The following is a 23,788-nucleotide window of genomic DNA, read 5'->3' on the forward strand; positions in this document are numbered from 1 at the left end:
AACTCACCATTTGATGCAATGTCAGTGCATACTACATTATAAGGTGGGGCACTGGCACTCATATCAACATACAAATGCTTAAAGGAATATTTGGCAAGTCTGATGCTGAGTACTATTAATCATGGTAACAAACAATTTTTGATTAGCAATAGGAAGAAGGTTACTGACTTGACTCTAGGGACCAACAAAGTTGGAAACCTAGCAAAAGACTGGCATGCATCTGATGAACCCTCACTATGGATCATAGATATACGTAGGGCAGTCAAAAAGTTCCCGGAATTCCCCTGCAGACAGAGAACAAGCAGTAAGATAGTGCACACACTGTTGTGGTGGGAAGCTCAGCATGTCTGCTCACAGGCGCAACAGGTCTGGACAGGTTTCAGTGTACAGTGTCGTTACTGTTCCGTTTGAATTAGACATGAGTGTTGGTCATTCAGCGCAATGTAGCATGCGAACATCAAGTTCATTTGCAAATTGGGAAAATCTGCTTCAGAGATGCAATCGGCCCTGCAGCAAGTTTACGGTGATACTGCACAAAAGAAATCCGCAGTTTAAGAATGGGCAGGAGACGTTAGAGGATGACCAGCGCAGCCGGAGACCTTCAACATCCAGAACTGAAGAAATGATTGGAAAAGTGTGAAAACTGATTCGATGTGATTGAAGAATGACAATCGCGGAGTTGGAGCAAGAAGTTGGTACTGTTACTGGCCATTTCTACGTGCAAGTTTTGCAGAGGATGCATGATGCAGTTTGGAGGAAGCGGCGCGACAAATGGTCGGGACAGGGGTTTCTGCATCACGATAACGCACCGAGCCACACATTGCTTGTTGCGCAGCAATTCCTCACCGAGAAAAACATTCCTGTCATCATTCAACCATTGTACTCTCCAGATCTCGCTCCGAGTGACTTTTGGCTGTTCCCTACTCTTAAAATGGGCCTCAAGGGGACACATTTCGCAACCATGAGGGACATCAAACTGAATGCGATGGCTGAGCTCCGGAAGATTCCAAAAGAAGCCCTCCACCGCTGCTTCCAACAATGGCAGGATCGATGGAGCAAGTGTGTGCGCACAAGGATCCTACCCTGAAGGTGATTACGTAAATGTTGCCATATGTCCTACCATTAGAGTGCTATACCACCATTCCAGGAACTTTTTGACTGACCCTCATATATGCTTTCAAACAAGTAACTTAATATCAACTTGAGTTATCTTTAGGGACCACAAAAGAGCCAACTGGGTACCTTATAATAAATAATAAATCTTGAGGCTGTGCTGACTAATACTTGCTCAGTGCAGGATACAGAGCAGGCTCTTGCCCACCTGCATCATACTGTTCTCTTGTTGAGGAATACTTTCTGGGATTTAACACTGTTTAGTCCAGTAGAAGTCAAATGCCATTTCTGAAGAACATACACCAACATCTTTAAGGTCACTTGCTTGGCTTATGTGCTGCCCATGAAGACAGGGGCAGCATGTTCTTCTGAAATGTAAGTAAACTTCTACCAGATGACACAGTATTGCATCCTAGAATGTAGTACTGCTCAAAGTCACAACATGAGAACCTTAACATTCTCTTGTCTTTTCACCAGAACTGACCAGCCATGACTGTTCAATCACCAAGGAATGTGCCTTGGTGGATAAAGAGTTGAACAGCCTGAAAGCTGACATAAGCCAGCTGCTCATATAATACAGGGTAAGGGCTGCAATTATAATATTACTGCTTATCAGTAAGGGCCTTTCTTCCTTAACTGCACAGACCTTGCTAGTAAAGAAAATAGTTACCACTTATCCATGCAGAAAATTGGAGATATGATATGGTCACGTGTATTAGTGACCTCTGGATGGGGTTCCGATTAGTGAACAGATTTACTGGATACTCACAAGTCATAACTACAAATAATTATAACACTCTAAAGATTGCTGTAATTATAACACATAAAATAAAGTCTTCAGCATCTGCTTACTAGTCGTTACTTGGTAACACTTAAACTACTGAATTGCCTGAACGATGTCTGCATCTCTCTTGATTGAAATCTCCTGGTCCAGACTCTCAACTAAACTCTTAGTTATTATGGAACCTCATTATATAGTTGCAGCATGGACTGCAGAGAAAACATTTTCTATTATTGTAGGGAGGTGTTACCATGCAAATGCCAAGCAAACAGTCTCGGAACATACTGCTGTAGCTGCGTGTTTAGAGCTCTGTTGCCTAGCACTGAGCATGGTGCGGACCTATTGAAAACACTTCTGTTGTTACAATCGTTGTGCTACCTAGCAACTACTTGTAGGATGGTCCACAGAGAACATGGTTCCTATTGGTGCTTGTCTGCTGAAATGTGCATACTGAGTCACTGCCTAGCAATGGTCACATTCATGACAATATTGTAGTGTGTAGACCAGTTACTGGGTAACAACCTTGAAACAAATAATGACACAACATTCTCTACTAGGCAATAGATTCTTAATAAGCAAGTATATGCAGCTGTTACTGGATAATGATTCCACAAACAGGTTCCCACAGAAACAACTGGAATACATCGATGAATGGTGTTTTCTATGTGGGCCAAGCCAAGATGTTATAACTGAGATGAATTTAGAAGCTAGTCAGTTATGAGAGTTGTGGGATATTTGCCAGACAGAAGGTAAATGAACATGGAAGCTGAAGAATCTCCACTATTAGAAGGCATTATGGCTGGTGAAGACACAGCAGACTGAAGCGACATAGCATGTGCTGCAGTTATTTGTAAAGTGTTGAGATTAGCGATGGCGCTATAATTAAGCATAGTCACGAGTCGTGTGTTAAAGTGGTCAATAAATCCAATCTCCAATTAAAAACCCTGTCTATAGTCACATATACACATGAAAACTGGTGTTTTCCATCCAAAATGGATGACAATCAAGCAAAATGGTTGAAATTAGAACTAAAAAAAATGAACACCAGCCACAAATGGACAATAGCCAAGATGGAGGCCTAGCTAGAAGAAACAAGAGCCAGGCAAAGAGATGATGGCCTGCCAAGAAGTGATGGAGGTCTGTCTGGAGAGTGATAAGCCGACCTCAGTGGAATTAAGAGTCCATAGTGGTACATGAGAAGGTCCCTACAGAAAAGAAAGTAGTGAAAATTGTCAGAGAATTGAAGGAATGGAGACCGTCATCTAGCCAGAGGGTGATGGCGGGTACCGGAAGAAGTTGGCTGCTGCCCACAGAGGGATGAGCCACTGTGCCATTCCTGTGTCACACAAGGGACACAGTCGACAGGGACCAGGCACGGACAGTGTTGCAAGAAAAGCCCCTAAAGACAGACACCTAAGAGGGGACAATGGAAGTGCCAGGAAGGCAGCAATGGGATAAAGGGTCCAAGATTTAAAGGAGCAGCCACATCTAGGAAGCAAGAAGAAGGCATTCAACAAGACCATTGGAAAGACTTTCAGACTAGAGGTCACAAAGTGAGCAGTCGAGTTTTCCATTGGGCTCCACAAAATGAGTGACTGGACATTGTGGAGGGATCAGCCCCCTCCAAAACAAAAGAAGAGCCTGCAAACAGACTAAGAGCTGGAGACATAGCACTGCCCATTCTCAGAACTTTTGCACCCACTGATAGGAAAAGTGGGATGATGGGGATACACCTCGACCAACTGGCACCTTATGAGGGAGCCACTTGGGACAAGTGGCTTTAAGAATGGAGCAGCATGAGCAGTTCGAGAGTAATCAGCATGAAAACCATGCCACACGGGGGAAAAGAAGAAATGGTGGTATGCCGGTAGGCCATTCAGGACAAACAGCCTTAAGGAGGGAGCAATGTAACGTGCGGACCTGTTACTGGGTAATGACCTTGAAATAAACAATGGAATAATATTTGCTGCTTGGCAACAGATTCTTAAAAAGCAAGTATACACAACTGTTAATGGGTAAGGCATTTGCAAATAAGTTCTCACAGAAACGATTGGAGTACAATAATGAACGGTGTTTTCTACATGTACGTGCAGAGATATAATTGAGACAAGTTTAGGAGTCAGTCAGTTATGAGTCATTAGATATTCACCAGACAGTAACAAAGTGAGCGTGGAAGCCGAAGAATCTCCTCAATAAGAAACCATTACCAGGGAACAGCTGGTGAAGACACAGCAGACTGAAAAGTCTTAGTGTGCACTGTAGTGATTTGTAAAGTGTCAAGATTAGCGAGGATGCTATAAGTAAATGTAGTCATGAGTCATGTGTTGAAGTGAGCACATCCAAAATATAAGCGTATAGAGTTATTGCCACAACAGTCGCTTGTGACATTTCTGTTAATTTGATGTTTGCACTATACTTAGAAGCCAAAATGGCTTAACTTACTCTCTCTTATTTCAAGCTGACGTTTGGCTTCCCCAAGAGCAGAAAACAAATCAAGCTTGATGCGGGTCTCTGCACTGAGGCTGTTTTCTAGATGAGCATTCTTGTCTTGCATAGCAGACAGAGCTGACATCAATATTTCTGTCTCATTATGACTTTCTTTATACTGCCGTAGGCTCTGTAAACATAAAATGAGTATTGGTATGGAAAAGTATTCAGCATTATTTAACCAACTACATACACATAAATCTTCAATTCACCTGCATCTCTCGTTCAGCTGCCAGGTACCTATCATCTTTAAGTTTGAGTTCCCGTCGCAGCTGTTTACCCTCTGTTTCAAGATCACGTCGCCTGGCCCGACAACTTTCTGTGCATTCATTCCTGTAATAACAATAACAATTTATTCTAAAGATCAAAACAGTCCTAATCTCTCAGCACCATATTACATATTCATCATGACAGGCCTAAATGACAATCTCATGTACACATACATCAGTAATGCTGCTAACTTTGGGGTTCCTTTGCATGAATAATTTTTAAGATACTCTCTATGTATCTGGTATACACATATACACACAACTCTGAACTTCCTATTCTACTTTTCATAATTACAAATTATGACATGGGAAGTTTAATATCCCACTACACTGTTCCTAAGCTTTATCTTGCCATCAAGTGCTTTATTAAGTGACTAATGGGTGCTTCTAACAACAGGCTTTCTAGGTGAATGAAATCAAGGCAATATATGTCAGAACTGCATTCAATCCTTTTCATATTAGTATGAGGTCAATGTGTGATATTCTGTATTTTCAGTATATATGTCAAGAATTCTCTTTTGTGCTGCCAACACAAAAGAATCCATTAACTGCTTAGCAATGATTGCTACACTATCATATGACTGGCCTGATACTGTATACTCATTCCATAAAGAGTATAATTTCATTATCAATATTTATTTTTATATACTGTGCAACTTATTCACTTCATGTGCAAACAAAATAATCAACAGATTCTGCACCAGAGGAAGAAATATAATTATATCAGATAAATCATATTGTAACAGCTAATAAAATTCAATAACACTTGTGGAAAAATAGAACTTCTTTTACTATACCAACATACTTGTACATATAACTGATTTAGATTAAAAGTGCCTGCCACAAATTGTTTTGCCACTCAGGCACAAGTTCCACATGCTACATAAGTCAGGTTGGTTCATGCACATTCAGGCTTGTGGCATGTTTGACAAATCAACAGCCTATAAACACTGTAATTTATCTTCAATACTGCCTAATAAATTGTTGAACAACTAGTATGAAACAAACTTATGCATTACATGCTGGTCCAGTCATAAATCCCAAGTTCCATGTTACTGCTACTGTTACTGTATTTGACCTGTGCAATAAGCAGTCATGAGTAGTCATGTTATTTCCTGTGTCAAAAATGCCATGTGAGTTACACATGGGAACACACAGTGTTCATGTACAATACCTATGTGGAAAGTGGTTGTTTAAGAAATGAAAGGATATTCTGGTATAAATTCCAGAATGTCACAACTCCAAATAGGAAAAACTATATACTTACAAATAAATACATTTAGACAGAGAGGATCATTAATAGACAGAAAAGAATTGAATCTAAACAATTAATGCTCAGTGAGGAGAAACTGAATAATATTGGTGCTAGGCTTCAGCACTCCCTTGAAAACCTCACAGATGCCTTGCACAGGAGGCCAGAGTTTAAAGTTTCCACATGAATGTGAACATTTCTTGAAAGAGCAAGGAATGCATGCATAACAAGGACCATTTCTAGCATCTGCTGTGATATGAGTAAGTTCTGTTTCTGGTTTTTTGGTCTGTGGGTTTGTAAACTGTACTGTGGGTCTGAATATGCACAGGAAGAGTTGATGCAAGGAGTCTGTCTCTATTCTGCTTGACTGGCTCAATAATTCACATCAGACTCCCAAATAACCTCCTGTAGTACACATTGTGTATATACATTTTCCTGAAAAAGTTACGATAACCTCAGAATCTCCTTCTAATTTTGTGATATGGGAAGGGTTGGTAATTTTTGGTTTCTGAGTTAAGAAGTACATAAAACTGATTTACAGTAGAGCATCAATTGCTCAAAATCTGAACATCAGTACTCCATGTTAAAAGAATCTTTAAGGATCTGAAAATCAACAATAGTTATATAAACTGTCTTTCTTCCATCTTCATGCACCCAATTATTCATCAAAGGACTGACCCCCATAATGGCTGCTGCATAGCACTGTTTATCTTCTTGAAAGAATTACTTAATTATGCCACACTGTTTCTATAATAATTAAGAAAGTTTAATTACGCACATTGATGTTCAAAGTGACAAGAATGGGACTGAATGTTAAGCCAATTTCTTAAAAAGTGAGGACTGTACCACAACGCTACTGCAACAAAATTAACACAAAACTCATGAATCTGGTCTGCTGAACAAAACTACCAAATTCATGAGTTTGGTCTCACTGCGGTCTCATAATTAATGGCACTTACACTAAAGCACCAGACACTATTTCAACACATAACATATCTACCTTAATTTTAATTAAGGAAGAGACCCTGAAAATATGTTATTTTGGTTTCTGTATGTGTGTGTTAACTGCAACCTTCGAATGCACAAAAACATAAGTTTAGAAACATCTGAACTTTGAAGCAAACTATATGGCAGCCAATATTTACCATACAAAGAGGACAAAAAATATACATATGGATAATCAATTTTCCTTGACTGAAAAAAATTCTCAAAATGAGTACTTCTCCTTGGTCTATTCTAATTCTTAGCTTACTTATTTGTAGCAGTTGCCATGGCAACAGCTCGCGCTGCTGCTGCCTCTTCTGCCTTTTTGGCCTTTCGTTCAGCAGCCAACTGTGCTTCACAAGAGTTTCGCAAACGTCGTTCTTCTTGCAGCCGGCGTTCCAACTGAGAAATGATTTGCTTGTCCATTTGACGAGCAGTCACCAGACCATGCAGCCTGCATAAACACTTCAACTAAATATCTTTTACCCATATGACTATTTGAACATGCTGTTTGAAAGTTACTTACCAAAATCTTATGGTGGTAAACTATGAAAAGACTAGCGAATATCTACCTCTTGTATTATTTAACAGCAGGCAAGATTCAATTCAATTCTGGGCTCTTTAAACTATTAAATTAATTTTAAGTTTTAGTTCATGTGGGTATAAAGTTCCAGAAATTTTTGTATGCATCAATAATTTTTTAATTCCATAACAACAAATTAAAATGTAAGAGTATAACTGGAAATGTTCCTATCCAAATGGAAAAAGGAACATACAAACAAAACATAAGAAAATAAGTCAACAATCCAAACATACAAAAATAAGAGAACATTCCAAAAATGTAAGGAAAAAACACATATTCCCCACCAAAGAATGTTCCTGCCTCTATCACTGTTAATGAATGCAAAGGTTGGGAGTGTTCACTTTTGAGATATACTCACACAAAAGCGGGGGGAACAAAATATGACAGCATGATCACTGGAGGTGCAAGCAAAACAAGACTGAAAAGCTGTGATCTGTATTAGGGTATACAGAGATTCCAAGTGTATTCTCTGCAAAAAAAACTCCATATGAAAGTACACTTCTACAATGTCAATCTTTACGAAAATCGAAATTGTCCTTTTGCACTTTTTGTGTCAACCTACACTACCTAATTTCATCAAAATCCATTTGGCATTTCTCATACTGAAATGTGGAGAGACAATCTCCTCTACGTACATTCAGTTACGCACATTATTCAAAGAACACACAATAAGTAACAAATACACATGTACATCTATTACTGAAATTCATTACTTCCAAAAAGTCAGATTTCACATGTTTATGGTATACAACTGATGAACTCAATGGAATCACCACATTTCATGGTACTCCATGTATTGTATTAAAATTTCCATGTAAACAACCAGCTATTAAAATTAAAGTTATTTAAATACATTGGGAAAAAGTGAACACCATATTGCATGCAGTGAAAAACCCCAGTCAGAATAACTAGGAAATACACTAAAAGAAGCTCATAATAAGTAAATCTACACTTCAAGAAGCGCCATTGTGCTTGCCTAGATAAACATCGGAACCAACAGCGATAACAAAATTTATATAGAGAGCATTGGTCATATCTAAAGTGCATATTGTTAGAATATCTTATGTGACAATGTTTCCTTATCGTAGTGGTGCGCCTCTGAGGATGATTCTTTTGAATCGAAACTTGTAAGGCGAATGAGGACTGAAGTGTTGTAAACTTGTATGTCACACTGGACTGAACGTTTCATTATCTACTCTGTAATTAATATTGTGACGGACCAAAATGAGACAAGTTAAATTAGCTTTTATTATGTTAATAGCAGCAGTATCCCTTTGAAACATTACTCTCACTTATGTGGTAACATGCTCATACAGTTAAAATTTAATAGCATTCTTGTTATTTAGACAAGTCGGAAATGAAACATTTATTCCATAACATATACTTCTGGAAATATGTCGTCATCTTTTGTTCTGCATTTCTCAATACTGTGAAAACAAATCAAAAACTAGTTTTTCTGATTCCAGTTATAAGATGCACATCTGAGAAATAAAGCACAGCTTACATTCACCAAAATATTTTATCATCATCTTTCACCACTGAACAGAGGCGGTCTTGTGATATAACTATGACTGAACCAATGAAAAGCAAAACTAATACACTGCACTTCTTTTCACTTTAACCATACATTAAGTACTACTCACTTTGATTGTAGGTCATCATTATCCTGCTGCAACTGGGCCAGCTCATTTTTAATACTCTTCTCACTAGAGATCAGTGTATTTATTTGACTACGGAGATCCTGCTCCAATTGTCTACTGGACTGAAGATCAGTCTTTAGTCTCTTAACATCAGCTTCCAGCCTGAAATCATAAAAATTGTTGAGATATAAGATCTATCCTGAGTTTAAATAATCATGTATGAAATGTATCATTTCATGTACATAATGTATATAATGGTACATTTCATGTGACAAACTGAAGCTACGTGGTGTGTCCAAAAAGTATCGAACCTTCTTTTTTCCCGTGTAAACCAATGAAGTGCGGGAGGCTCCCTTCGGTGGAGATGTGGAGGGGACATTCATGCGCAGACATGAATTTTTTCCCGCCCGCAGAAAGTGTCAGTCGCTGGCAGTCGGCCTATGAGTGAGGATGTGTAGTGAGTGCTCATCGGATTCCAGTAAGGTGTAAAATGACGGAACAACATGAGCAGCGATATTGCATCAAATTTTGCCAAAAGCTTGGCGATACCAAAGTGGAAACCATTTGCAAGATTCAACAGGCTTTCGGGGACGATGCCATGAGCAACTCATGGATAAAGGAGTGGTACAACCGCCTCAAAGATGGCCGCACATCAGTGAACAGCGAACCGTGTTCAGGCAGACCCTCAACAAGCCGAAATGGGAATGTCATTGAGCAAGTGCGGACTTTGGTCATGGAGGACCGTCGTATCACAGTCCGAGAACTTGAGAACGAGATAGGGGTAAGCACTGGGTCAGTACATTCAATTTTGACCAAGGATTTGGGCATGGGGAGAGTGTCCGCGAAATTCGGACCGAAACTGCTAACAATGGAACAGAAGCAAAGCCGTCTGGAATTCGCACAGGACATGCTGGACAATGCAAACAGTAACCCCAACTTTCTGAACACCGTGATCACAGGTGATGAGTCGTGGGTTTATGGGTACGACCCAGAAACCAAGATGCAGTCGTCACAGTGGAAACACCCGACATCCCCGAGGCCAAAAAAAAAGCACGGCAGGTCCGCAGCAATGTCAAGGTCATGTTAGCCGTTTTCTTCAGCTCCCGTGAGGTTGTGCATCATGAGTATACACCACAAGGCCAAACCATCACAAAGGAATACTACCAGGAGGTCCTTCGTTGCCTTTGTGATGCTGTGTGGCGCAAACGACCAGATCTGTGGGCAGCAAAAACTTGGCAGCTCCATCATGATAATGCACCTGCCCATTCTGCACATCTGATTCAGACTTTTGTCGCCAAACACAACATCCCTGTGGTTCGTCAGGCTCCCTACTCCCCCGACATGGCTCCGTGTGAATTCTGGCTATTTCCCAAGCTGAAAATGCCACTGAAAGGAACCCGATTTGAGTCAAGAGAAGACATCATGCGGAATGCAACGGCCCAGCTGATCACCATTCCAAAAGATGCGTTCCAGAAGTGTTTCCAACAATGGCAGAAGCGCTGGGAGAAGTGTGTGTGCATTGCCAAGGAGACTACTTTGAAGGGGATTAGGGTTTTGTACCTCCAAATCAATATACGTATTTCTGCCGACCAAAGGTTCGATACTTTTTGAACACACCACGTACAAGTAAACAGGGTTTTGAAATGTCAGGAATGTTACAAAAATGTTTCTTAATATCCGAACAACAGGTATTTATGTACACAAAAGGAACTGAGAGTTGGATTCAGAAAAACACTTAATAGGGAATAATGTTTTCACACTGAAGTATGAGTTCTGTACCTCATATCAGGTGTTTTAACTATGAATTTTTAACTCAAAATATTTTGCTAAATAAATATTCAAATTAAATCAAACTACAAACTTTCTGTGTTCTAAATGTAAAGTCTAAAGGCCAATATGAAACAAAATGGTAGGAATACAGTAAAGGAGATGAGGAACAAAGAGAAAAAAAGTACAAGTCCTACTCATTATAAGCTAAAAAATATTTCATTTTAATATGCTCAGCTAATTTGGCCTGATTTTAATTAACAGCAATCATTTGCATGCAATTACTTGTTGACTGATAGGAGCCAGGGTAGCATAGTCAGTATAGCAACTAGCTATGGGCCTGACCACTGAGGGGTTGGAGTTCGAGTGTCAGTGGTGTCAAGATTCTCTCTTCTCCATATCATCCAGACTGGCCCTGGGGGCCACCTAATCTCATATCCATTGGGTGCAGGGGTAAAGGGGTCGGGGAGTGAAGCTGACCACTAACCTCCAACTAGTGCCGAGGTCAAGAAAATGTGGATCTATGCATCCACTCCCACATATGCCTTCATGCCATAGGGCTTAATTACTCAAGCACAGGGACAACTTTCACTTCCTGATTGATAGACACGTGGGAGCAGAGTAGGGTATTGTGTAGGTTGCACAGAAATTCATGGGAAGAAGGGAAAATATGAGCCAGCTAATGTTTGATTTATGCTATTTCATTCACTATGATTTCTTTTTGGAACACAACTATTGCACAGATCAAGGAGTACCAATATTCTGCATATGACAATTCAGGTTTACAAATCTTCAATAAATAAAAACTGTATGTAAATTACAGTGAAACCATGCCAGGGTGACTGTACCTTACAATGAAGGCTTCATTATCGTGACAAAAACCATTGAAACCATTCATTTCTTAAATTTATATATAGAAAACTACTGCATTAACTGAAGTTTTGTTTATCACACTTCTGTCATAGCAAGTAATTCCTACCTAACCACAACAGTTTTCCCACATTTCTTGGATCAACTGCGCCACCAGTTTTGCTGATGTTGCTTATAGCTGTAAAGATCCTGTTCCCCACCCTCCTTTCTTCCTGTTCTCTAGGAGGAAGATCACATTACAGAACATAACTGTGGGCAGCATATGCCCTCATAGTTTTAAGCATCATGAAGTATAAACAGCGTGACATCCTCTTCAATTTGGTAGCTTGTTTCATTATGAATTATGTAATTTGGCTAGTTAAATTACAGTTTACAGTGGCATCTTCCTTTGACGCACAGGTTTCCTGCTTCACCTGAGCTTCCAGTGATGTCACAAAGAAATCTGCAGGCACATATTTAATGCTTTGTCTATTGTGTTTTGGCTGTGTTGAGGACAAAATTTTGAAAAGCCATAATTATGGCAATGAAACGGGAAAAACTGAAAATGAAGCTTGAAATAATATACTTGTGTGAAGTAGGCAATCATTAAAAAGCAAAAGGTAGTATGAATTCATTTCTTCAGCACTGTTTATGAAAATGAATAAGAGAAAATATGGTCTATATTAACACCAAGTGAACTAATAATGGTCCTTGCCTTCATGAATAAATGCTGGTGAAATTTGTTTTGCAAAATGTGCTTGTAATTGTGGGATGAACATGACAAGAAACCTGTGCTAGTAGTAGAACATTATAGGCATGAGAACTATGGATGGTAGCGATCCTATCCACATATCATTTATTTCGATAATATCTACATACACAGACCAATTAACAACACATCTACTCTGGCAGCTTAGAAGAACCTACAAAGATGCATATATAACAAAAGTGATATATAACAAAAGTGATATGTGTGTGTGGGACATATCCTCATAATGTGCACAAACAGTGTGCACAATATCCATGCCATAAAGGGAATGCTGGGCAAATAAATACAAAACAAAAGATACTCAAGCAACTACATTTTAAACAAATGGATGATGACCATAAGGAAAACACTGGAATGTTAATTAATTTTAATTCAGGTCAATTTATTTTAATCAGGAAATATCGTGTTCACATGTGGTATGAAATTTTGACATATAGTGCAACAAGTTCAGCAAGACAGAAGACACCTGATGACCGAAATAAGTAGTGTGGAAGGAGGGTGACTAGACAATAAGTTGCACTTAAGATCAAATTTTTGTGACATGTAGACCTGTTTCTAGGAAACAACTTGGTACAAAACAAGTTTCTGTGTAAACAAACATTCCCATGTAAATGAACATTCAACTAACATTTCCATGGATACAAACAAGCATCAAACATTTTCCTAGGATACGCGACAGTATATAAGTGGCCGTTCAAATAAGAAAAAATTCATTCATCATTTGTGATTCTTTCATAAATTAACAGGAGTTGCAGCAGAAATGTGAAACAAGAACTAATTCAATCATAAATCAGAAATGAGTCAGTTGCAAATCAGAAGTCATTCATAAAGTTACTCTTAACCAAGTCAGTCACAGCAGAAGACAGTCATTGTTCAAGTCAGTCACGGTTCAGACCCGAATAGATCAGATCAGAATTGAGCTGAAGATGTATTGTGATTGTGACTGAGAGTGAATGTAAAAGAAGGTGTTAATAAATTCAATCATCCAATCCAGAACCTGTTATTAGCCACGACCACAGAAAAGTGACAATATTAAAACAACAGGATGCTTAAGTACAATATTATCCACATGTTATAAAGATGGTAACCTAACCCTTTGACGCGGTAATTTAAATTCCGCGGCTGCGTCTCCTGCGGTAATATATTTAGCCGGCCATTTAAATTTTGCTCGAAAATTATTTATTCATCATTGTTCTTAAATTCTATGAGATAGGAACATGAAACTTTCACTAAAATGATCTTAAAAGGTGGTTTTATAACCTTACCTTATAATATGAGCGCCCTTTATATCTTCAATGGAAGCAGGTTTTTTAGTATTTGAGCAGTGAATGGTACGCCTTGAAGCATGAAACTTTCACTAAAATGATCTTAAAAGATGGTTTTTATAACCTTACCTTATAATATGAGCGCCCGGTATCTATTTGAGCAGTGTAAGAAAGGCCTTGAAGCACTCGTGTAACCCAACGGTGCCCCCATTCCTCGCTCCGATATTGTGAATCTTTCCTTTTGCTCTTTTTTTTTAACCACACAGCTTCTGTACGGCCTAATCCTCTTCCCCGTGAGGGGTACAGTTCAAGGAAATGTCCTTCCGTGAGCAGTAAAGCTAGTGAGGTCAGCTGCAGTAAATTCAACGTTACGAGTTATCATAACAAGGGTTTGTTGCTATGCCTTTGATATTCCATCCATTTTGGCGGCTGTAGATGTCGTAGGGGTGACCACAGAATTCATGAAGTTATTCTAAGTACTGGCTGGTATGTAGAGCACGAAAGCAGAGCCTAGCTGGCTCAAAAAAATATTTATGGTCATCCCTCGAAACGACCACCAAGGTCAGTACGATAAAATGGCGTCAACTGGCGCGATAATACATGAAGGAATGAGTTCTTTTTCCCTCCCCCACACACATCCGTATCGTCTCAGGGGGTGACCACAGTGTTCTGCCTTAAATTGTGGCGTTTTTCTAAGAACTGGGCCTTTGTACTGTGCGAAATCAATGGATCATGCGAGAATAAACTTATGGACAACCTTTATTCTAAGAATTCCAATTGAGTGTGTTAGAGTGGCCAGCTCAGGGCAATAGTATATGATAAACACAGTACACATCACGTCTCTGTTGTTTATATCTTCAAAGCAAAGAAAACACGCCTTTCATAAGACTACGACGTAGGAACCGCTCGCCAGAGCCACAGGAACTTTGCTGCAAGACAGGCATATGTAACGATGACTAGGCGCAGATAAAGTCGTGTCTTATTTATACTCTGTTCCACTGACAACAGGCCAGCGAAAAATCTAACAATCTACAGCAAAACCATCAATTATTATGGGCGTTATAACATAGGTGTGCAGCTGGACGAAACATACACGTCGAACCCCCCCAGACGATTTAAATCCCTGACGAAACATACACGTCGAACCACGGCAACGGGCTAAAAATTACAACAATATGAACTTTTAGAGTTAAGTATAATGGTTGTTTTACAACCATCTATTACATATGTTATATTAATGAGCTGTCTGTACTCCAGTCATGGCACTTACAACCCATAACAAGGTGCACGTACATTAAGTGTTACTGTGATTTAAACTGCTTTGTGTGTTACATGACTACTATTTGATACAAGTCACATAGGCACAGGGAGTGATTTACGAGAGGAATGTGGGTGGGACTTGTGAGCATGCAATAAAGAGTGGGCAGGACTTTTTTTCATAAAGGTCAGCAACTAATTTGCAGTTAGTTGTGAGTATAAGAGGTTTATATATATTTAAGAAAATCTTCAGCTCTTTGATGAGAATGTTAAACTATTCTTCACTACTTAATCACATCAAAGAAGAATATTGTTTTACTGACATTATTATTGAAACCTTAATGGCATACTGTACTGTATGTAATTTGAAGTTGGGCAATCAACTTGGAATTATATGATGTTCTATCGGAAAGTTCCTGGAATACATTCAAAAAGAAATGCTGGCTTAACTTACTCATTTTGGCTACCATCTCCTTCAAAATAGTCTCCTTGGGAACGTTTACAGAGATCCCACTGTTTTTTTCACACTTCAAAAACTTCGTGGAAGTCATTTTCCTTACTGCTGATGAGTACCACTTGCAACTGACGCTCAGCCAGCCTTGAAACATGAATGCCATTCAGAAACTGATGTCTGACTTAATGGATGTTTTCCAAAAGCTTCATGAAGCATTTCAAACGTTTCAGCAGCAGATTTACTGAGCTTCACGCAAAACTTGATGCAGATACGTTGCTTGATTTTACCATCCATTGCAAACAAAACAAAATACAAAATCAAAAGAGCATTCATGTAAAGACAATGCTTGTTCACAGCGCAGTGTCACGTGACAGACTGATGCCATAGGCTTGCGGAAGTGCGACCTTGGTCTCCCCTCTTATCTTCTTTCACCAAGGCAGTTACAACAATAACAGTCCAGGAACTTTCCGATGCCACCTCTTATAAAAGGTAAAAAAAATTAAGCTATTCCTGTGCAGGGTTCAGATGCTGAGGCTCCCACATTTTTTAGACAATCGGCTCACAGATGGCAGTGAGCTTGTCAGCCTTAAGTGCCAGCTACCCTTTGGCCCCAAGAAGGTTCCTGGTACTTATTTCTGTTAAGAGGCTGCACTGACCCCAGGGCTATGATGCGGCTGGAAGGATAAGGTCAATTGAAAAATCAAATGACCTCATCGTGCAAAGAACCCTTAATCTTCCAGCTTGTAGCAGTGTCTCAAACCACTGCGCCACTGCATGTCCGGTAATTACACATTTCAATTATTTTTATATTTTACGAGTATCTGTTAGAATGAGCATTTTCGTGGCTTCATAAATTCTCATAATACGGTTGAACGGAAAAAGAGAACAAAAAGACACAGGTAATTTTAAACATAAATATACTTATGGTTTCTGGGAGTCTTTCCTGAACAGAGCATTAAAAAATGTGGGGAAGGAAAATGGGTCCTCTGAAGAGAATAAGGAAAAATAATGCAGTGATAAAACGTAGTTTTTTACAGAAATCAACGGTGACATTTTACCTTAAGCAGTATTCATCTTTATGATGATTTGCACTGTCAGCATTTTCTCTGTTTGCTTTGTTTTTCTTTTCACGTTGTGAGTTGACGGCATTCTCACGTGCCTGATTGTTACTCCATTTGCTGGAAGAGTTGCTTTTCAAAGGTTGTACAGACCCTTTCACACTCTTATCTTTTTCGACTTCATTTTCATCAAAGTCATTAACTGACCTATAAAAAAATATTGCATGAAAATTATAGCCTACAGTTGAGCAGTCCTGCTTCATATTTGGGAGCCTGGAGACCAGCTACAATAACTAAAGCATTTCATCATTTTCCTTAACTTATCCAAGAAAATGCTGGAATAGTTTCTTACCTACTAGTTAATGCCATAAAACCCATGCACATGATAAAGCATAATTTACTGAACCATGAATCAATAAGTAAGATTTGAGGCTTTCACGGCGGTGACTATGAAGAAAGCAGTCTTCTGGGATTNTAAGTCAACCAAAACTGTATTACCTTAATCAGACATCACACAGAGTAAATTAACCGTTTCCTCATTATACCTTTGAAAAGAACTAAACAGTACATCAACATGCTAACAAATTTACTCAAACAATATACAAGCTCTACTTCTACTCTGCAGTCTGAAAAACTGAGGGCCATCTTAAATTCATACATTGCTGTAGAAAAATCTGTTAAATTACAAATACAGTACTTCAAAGAAGTCCATGTCTACTGCAGTTCTGAACACTCATTTTTCCCCAGCAGTATGCTCTAGGGAGAAAAGATCCTATACAACAATTCCATAGTCAAGCTACATTCTTTGCTGAATACACCATCCCTTAGCTCAGAAATGCATTGCTCAATATATTCTTTCCTGAACTTCTTGACTTCTCACTTTATCCCACAATCCTTAAGCTTATTCTTTTTTTTTGTGTGTGTGGGACTAACTTATGGCAGAATAATAGCACATACTGAACTGAGTGGTCACTGGGACCAGCTCAAGGTGTTATGTGACATTACAATGAAAATATGTAACCATGAGTCCACCCAACTTTTTGCATCAGAGAACTGACGCAGAAGGCAATTAATTGGGTCCAAAGTAACAAGAAACAAGATAGTCTTCTAAGATGTTAAAACAAGTTTTCATAGGATGGAATTATGCAGGATTCAAAAAGTGTGCAACTATTTGACTGGTGCAAAGGGTATTTAAATGCCACCCCTGTCCTGGCAGACCCTTTAAGCTTTAAGTCGCTAAAATGCATGCATTTACTTTCTTTTAAATAACTTCAACAAAAATTGGTTTTTAATAACGAAATTTTCAGGAACTAATAAAATGACAATATTTTATGCAAAAAACGTCTTTTCATACCTTTTTAGTAGTATTTCTTTGTGTGATAAACATTAAAACATGAGAGTTTGCAAAGAGCCACACCACAGCTCACACATGACACTTGTTTCTTTTCTAATCTTGTGCTTAGCACACACGCGACACTTTCTCATGGCACCATTCTTCTTCTTGTGACTGGGAGGAACATGGACCATTTTGTGTATTTTCAGGCCACCCTCTAGATGATTTGCTGGGTCCTTCACTGGGGGTCTTTTCAAGGTCGCGGGCAGAGGCGTGACTGCACTTGAGTCTGAAGCAATAGATTCGTCATCCACTTCATTGCTTGACTCTTCTCCCTTTCCACATTGTTTGTTTGGTTCTGTCATTTTTTCTACACAGTCCAATATAAAATCTTTGAATTTGTATTTTCTCTTCTTATATTTTTCGTTTGTTGTGTTCTTTTTGAATAGAATGAAACTATTCAACGCTGCCATTTGCAACAAGAAAAACACCAGTTTCTTTGTCCACTTTACAGTTTTGCGGGAACAAGGATAATAATGCGGCATTTGATCGGCCCTGTCAACCCCTCTCATATGTTTATTGTCGTCCCCAATTACCTCTGGTCTGCATATTTTTTCTTCTTTGCAATTCGTTTTTGCAGATTCCACGATTTTTGCTGTGTGAAGAGTGGAGATAAGTTTGACGTCTCTTTTATCTCTCCATACCTGTATGAGAACCTGCCCCTTAATAGTAAACACAGATTTCCCTTCTTTCAAATTTTTTACATCATCCTTTAGTTCTTTAGGAGCTTCTCTGTCCATTCTGAAGGTACCACACACATAGGTATTTCTCTGTAATAACATCTCACACAATTCTATACCATTGTAATAGTTATCGTGGTAGAGATGATACCCTTTATCTAGAAGCTGTGGCCCCAACAGATCGACAACTAATTTCTTTATAGGTCTTGATTTTCCGCAATAAATGTCAAAATTCCAAATATATCCACTTGTTGATTCACAAACAAGATAAGCCTTTATACAGTACTTATCAGGTTTGCCAGGCATACATACTCGGAAGATAAGACATCCTTTCCAAGCGATCATTCCCTCATCTATTGCAACTTCCTTTTCAGGATTATATGTGTTTCTAAATTTCCTCACTGAGTCTATAATTGGCCTAACTTTATACAAGCGATCTTCACATTCAGCTGGTCATGCATCGTTGTCTGCAAAATGAAGAAATTTCGAGATCTGTTGGAACCGCCGCAAAAACATCTTTTGTCCATACCATGGAGTGTGAAATAGGGGCCTAGTGGACCAATATTCTTCGATTTCGGGGCGTTTGTCAATTCCCATCATGAACACAATTCTTAAGTATGTCCACATTTCATCTGGTGTGACATATTTGTAATTGTGTTCTTGAGAGTGAGGAGCTAACTCATGTGTGTTGAAGTGCTGGTGAGCATAGCGATTGGTTTCAGTTGTGATTTGATTTACTAAGTCGTCATCCAGAAGAATTTTAATCCATGGAAAGGGGTGAATTTTATGTGTTATATCAATTTTGATCCCAGGACTACTAGTAAATGGAACTATTGTTGGTACAATGTCTCCGTACGTCCATGAGATAGGCGTGTCAGGTACCGCACTCGTGGTGGCTAAATGTTCATGATTACTGTCTTGTGGATCATTGTCTATCACTGTATTATTGTCACTATCAACTTCATCGAATTCAGGAATCATTTCATTGCCACTTTCATCATCAGCACAAATCTCGTTCACAGTACTTTCCAGCTGGTCTGTAGGAACACTCCGACACTTGCTGTGAGAAGCCACAGTGAAACTGAATGAATGTGAAATATTTTCTGACCTTTTCCTTCTCAGAGGATTCTGACAGTAATATAGACCCCCACATAGTCAACAAGGGTTCTTTACAACCATGCACAAAAACTATCATAAATATGTCTTTGGTCGATGAGTGCCAAGACAGCAAAGAAGGGAAGAGTGTATCAAAGCACTAAAAGATGCCAATGGCTGGCATCGTCCTGGCACAAAAATGCTCCTGCGCCAGTCAAAGAGTTAAACTCTGTAAGGATAATTTTTTTATCCAGGTTAGTAGAGTAAATGACAGCACATTAGATGTTATGCTTACAGCAAGGATTTCTATCAGAATTTGTGCTAGTTTGGGGACTAGAGATGTGGCTTTATCTGTACATAATTGAAGTAGCTTCTTTCAGTTCCCAGGCCCCTGCCAACAACTTTCTCTTGCTCAGATCATAGCAGATTTGTCAGATTTTGACTCTAACTATGTATGGTCAACTAATGGTAATTGTTTTATACTTTGAAAAGAAAATGTACTGTAGGAACCTGGATAAAGTTAACAAGTTTACATACTTTACATACCCCACCCTCTCGATGAACTCTAGTTCTGTGTGAATGCTGCCATTGGTATGTGAGTATCTGACAGCTTTTTCGGATGAGGATGATTTATTTTCAACCTCCACACATTTTTCTCGTTCCCCTTTGTCCAGGGATTTTCTGTGATTATTTTTTGTAGTGGAGGTCTGAGGTACTGGAGCTGTGTGGTGCACAATTCCATTTGAGATTCCTACTTCTACAGAAGATGGACCTCCTGCAAAAAGTTTTCTTATTAGAATATATCACTCATCACTTCTGAGAAAAACTTCAGTTCACCACATTTTAAGTACATCATACTCTCAAGTGCAAAGGAGAGGGAAGGTAGCATATTGAAATGTGGCCACAAGTACCAGACATTTAAACCACCAGTTCATGATACTAAAGGTTAATTAATATGGGTGACTGCACCTTCAGTCTTGGTACCACATAAAGACATTAATATTTATACTGTAAATAAACATGTTCAGACATGTTTTTAATTTGTGTTGTACAATGTGAGAAGCATACATGGGCAACACCAGAATTATCCAGCACAGGTATGCTTGGAAGCAGCAGATTTGCTTATACACCTATGGTGAAGCAGTTTAATACTTCTTTTACTGATAACCCTAAAATTACAGGGGAGAATAATAATTTTTAAACACTTTTTAACTTTTACGATTAATATAAAATTACAGGGGAGAATAATAATTTTTAAACACTTTTTAACTTTTACGATTAATATTTGGTATATTTCCTTCGTCTCCTGAATTTTTATTTTCTCCAATATCTGGGAAATGGGGGAGGTAGGGAATCACACCTGCAAATACCTATTTTGACAGACTGATACATGGTTTACCTCTACTTTTTTCTGGACTAGTATTGTGGCAGGACTGTTGCTGCTGTTGCTGAGGCAATGGCTGCTGTGTCTGTTGCTGTTCTAATGGTAATGCTTGTTGCAGAAGCTGCATATAAAACTCATTCTCTTTTGATACATCCTTCTGCTTTCTCTGGAAATACATAATAAAGTGCAAATAACTACAATTTCCATTCGCTTCTACATATAACTTTCTAAAAATTAAAAAATACTAAATGAAGTCACAATACGTACCTGACGCATTCTGTACCCTACATAACTTTTAAATCCAAATCCCAATGTGACTACTGGATATCCGATACTGAAAATTAAAACCAGACAATTATTTTCTTCTTCAAAATGTGCCTCTTAATATTAAGAAGCATCTCTGATAAAATGCTTCATGTATAAGTTTTAAGCATAAGGAGTTTAATTAAAAATGGAAACACAACATGTATTTGTAAGCTAATAAATCCAGTAGTTTAAGTGATCTTAAGCAATTCTCAATTATCAATTACTACTGGTATGGGGAAGAGCATAACAACGGAAAAGTGAAAAACAGAAACACACAGGTTTACTTGTACAAAAATTTCATAAAATTAGCAAAAAAAAAACACAGCATACAGCATGTGCATTCTGAAGCAACACCTGTGTACTTAAATAAAATTAACACATTTACTCCAATATCACATGCCCTTCAATAAGATACCACCCCACATTCAGAAACAAAGAAATTAAAAAAAAACTCCTCTATAAACACAGTTTCCTGCAATAATTTTATTTTTATATGTAAGATATGAATTATACAACCCATTATTTTAATTTCTTCCACACAATAACCACAGTTTGTATTAGTTTATGCAGCAGAACATACACAACAGTATAAGATTTGAAATTTACACTAATACAGATGTTTTAATCCTACAGCATGGTTTCACACAATACATCACGTATTTACATTCCTTATTTGCTGTGTCCTGTGCATCATACATTCTACTGCAAGCTTAACTTCTCTGCCCTCTATCTGGGGAACAAAATACTCTGTTGAAATTGGATTGTCATGAAACCATGACAAAATGAATGCAACCTTCATTTATGTCAATAGCCTTAGTTATCATGTAGCTGATGACTCAGACTCTAATATAAATGTCTCAAACCGCAGTCATCATAGCCGGGCCTTCACGCAGCCACGTTCTTATGGAGTCTGAAATTAAGGGCACTGTAAATGAAGTTTTGGACAGTGACGTTATGAAGCAGTGTAGTTCATGTGACTCTGACGATAATTACACCCAATTAGTAACTCCTGGAACACAGAATTAAAGACTGTGATGGTGTAGATGATGGCAATGAAGTTAACAACTGTGACACATGATTAACAAGGGGTAGGAATGGGAGGGGTGTCAATGAAGTTTGTTAGGCAATATATCAGCATGCTACCTGCAGTACAAGAAATGTTTCATGGTATCCATGGTCCACAGTTTGACATATCTGATTTGGATACAGTGAACATATTTGGAAACATATCTGATACAGACATTAGGGATTAGATGCTACAGCCTTATTTGCTTCAGCAAAAGGAAGGTTCTAAGTGCTACATGAAATTACTCAAAAGGCCGTTCAATGTAATTAGCTGTAATTTCATAATACAATAGTCCATGCCAAATAGTAAGGGAACAGATGCTCAGAAATTCAGGATCCTTCTGATACAAGGTCTCATAGAGAAACATGGGTCTGCTGTCCCTTGCCTTGTACATGGCTGTCCTTCAACCAAACCACCTCCAGAGAGACTGACGGAACATCATTTCTCATAGTGAATTCCCATCACAGGAGAGAAGGCACACAGAGGCAATGAGTCATGCTCAAAACACAGAAAATGAAAAGAAACAATTTACTGATGCAGTCAATGTGAAGTAAAATTGTGTTTGGAGAGATGTTTCAAGAGCTATCACACAGATCTCCACTTCTAATTTGGTTGCTTGCTATCTTCATGCATCTACTGGATGTTCAGCTAATAAGGCAAATTACAAGGGCTACTTGAAAAGTAACCTATGGTGAGCTGTTAACAAAACACTCAATGATAAAAAAAATTTATTATTACAAAAGATATGTACATACTTAAGTTACTTCTCAATGTAGTCAGGGCAGAATTGAGGCACTTGTATCAGGAAATAATTCTTTTGTATGCCTGTGTCAAAGAAGTCTGCTGCCTGTGATGGCAGCCATGTTTTGTATTGTGAAACACTATAGAAACTGTGTAGGGCCATTTGGAACAAAAGGCGTGGAATGCTGACATCAGGTGTAGTGCTTCTCCACATACAGTTGCTAGCATTAAAGCACTGCTGAAGCATTTCAACTGGAGTTGTTTGACCATCCTCCTTACAGCGCTGTGAGTGACTACCATCTGTTTACTTACGTCAAGCTCACAGGCAGCAGACTTCTTTGATATAGGCATATAGAAACTTGCTCCCCGATATCACTAGTGTCTCAATTCTGGTGGTGATTATGTTGAGAAGTATGTACATATTTCTTTATATAATGCAATTTTGTTCTCATTTCTTATTTTGTTAACAGTTCACTGGCACTTACTTTCCCAATAACCCTTGCATTAAAATCGGAATTTCTTCAATTCTGCCAGAAAAAATACTGTAGCATGTTTTGTGTGTCACGCTACAAATAAGTTGAGGCCGGTCTCAGAT

At 38.6% G+C, this 23,788-nt stretch overlaps 1 protein-coding gene across 2 annotated transcripts in view; it reads right to left on the minus strand.

Annotated features, from left to right (window-relative positions):
- LOC111874659 (macoilin) overlaps positions 1 to 23,788 on the minus strand; it is a 50,948-nt gene that overhangs the window by 6,266 nt on the left and 20,894 nt on the right. The window contains exons 5-12 of one of the 2 annotated variants that reach the window (XM_023870351.2): positions 21,348 to 21,414; positions 21,096 to 21,246; positions 20,234 to 20,471; positions 16,529 to 16,735; positions 9,113 to 9,271; positions 7,155 to 7,340; positions 4,594 to 4,714; positions 4,337 to 4,511 (exon numbers count right to left, since the gene is read on the minus strand). In XM_023870351.2, coding sequence (XP_023726119.1) covers positions 4,337 to 4,511; positions 4,594 to 4,714; positions 7,155 to 7,340; positions 9,113 to 9,271; positions 16,529 to 16,735; positions 20,234 to 20,471; positions 21,096 to 21,246; positions 21,348 to 21,414 — 1,304 coding nt within the window. The remainder of the gene's footprint in view (positions 1 to 4,336; positions 4,512 to 4,593; positions 4,715 to 7,154; positions 7,341 to 9,112; positions 9,272 to 16,528; positions 16,736 to 20,233; positions 20,472 to 21,095; positions 21,247 to 21,347; positions 21,415 to 23,788) is intronic. The other variant, XM_023870352.2, reaches the window with a different exon arrangement.

This window comes from Cryptotermes secundus, unplaced genomic scaffold (assembly GCF_002891405.2).
Source record: "Cryptotermes secundus unplaced genomic scaffold, Csec_1.0 scaffold56, whole genome shotgun sequence".
Lineage (NCBI taxonomy): Eukaryota > Metazoa > Arthropoda > Insecta > Blattodea > Kalotermitidae > Cryptotermes > Cryptotermes secundus.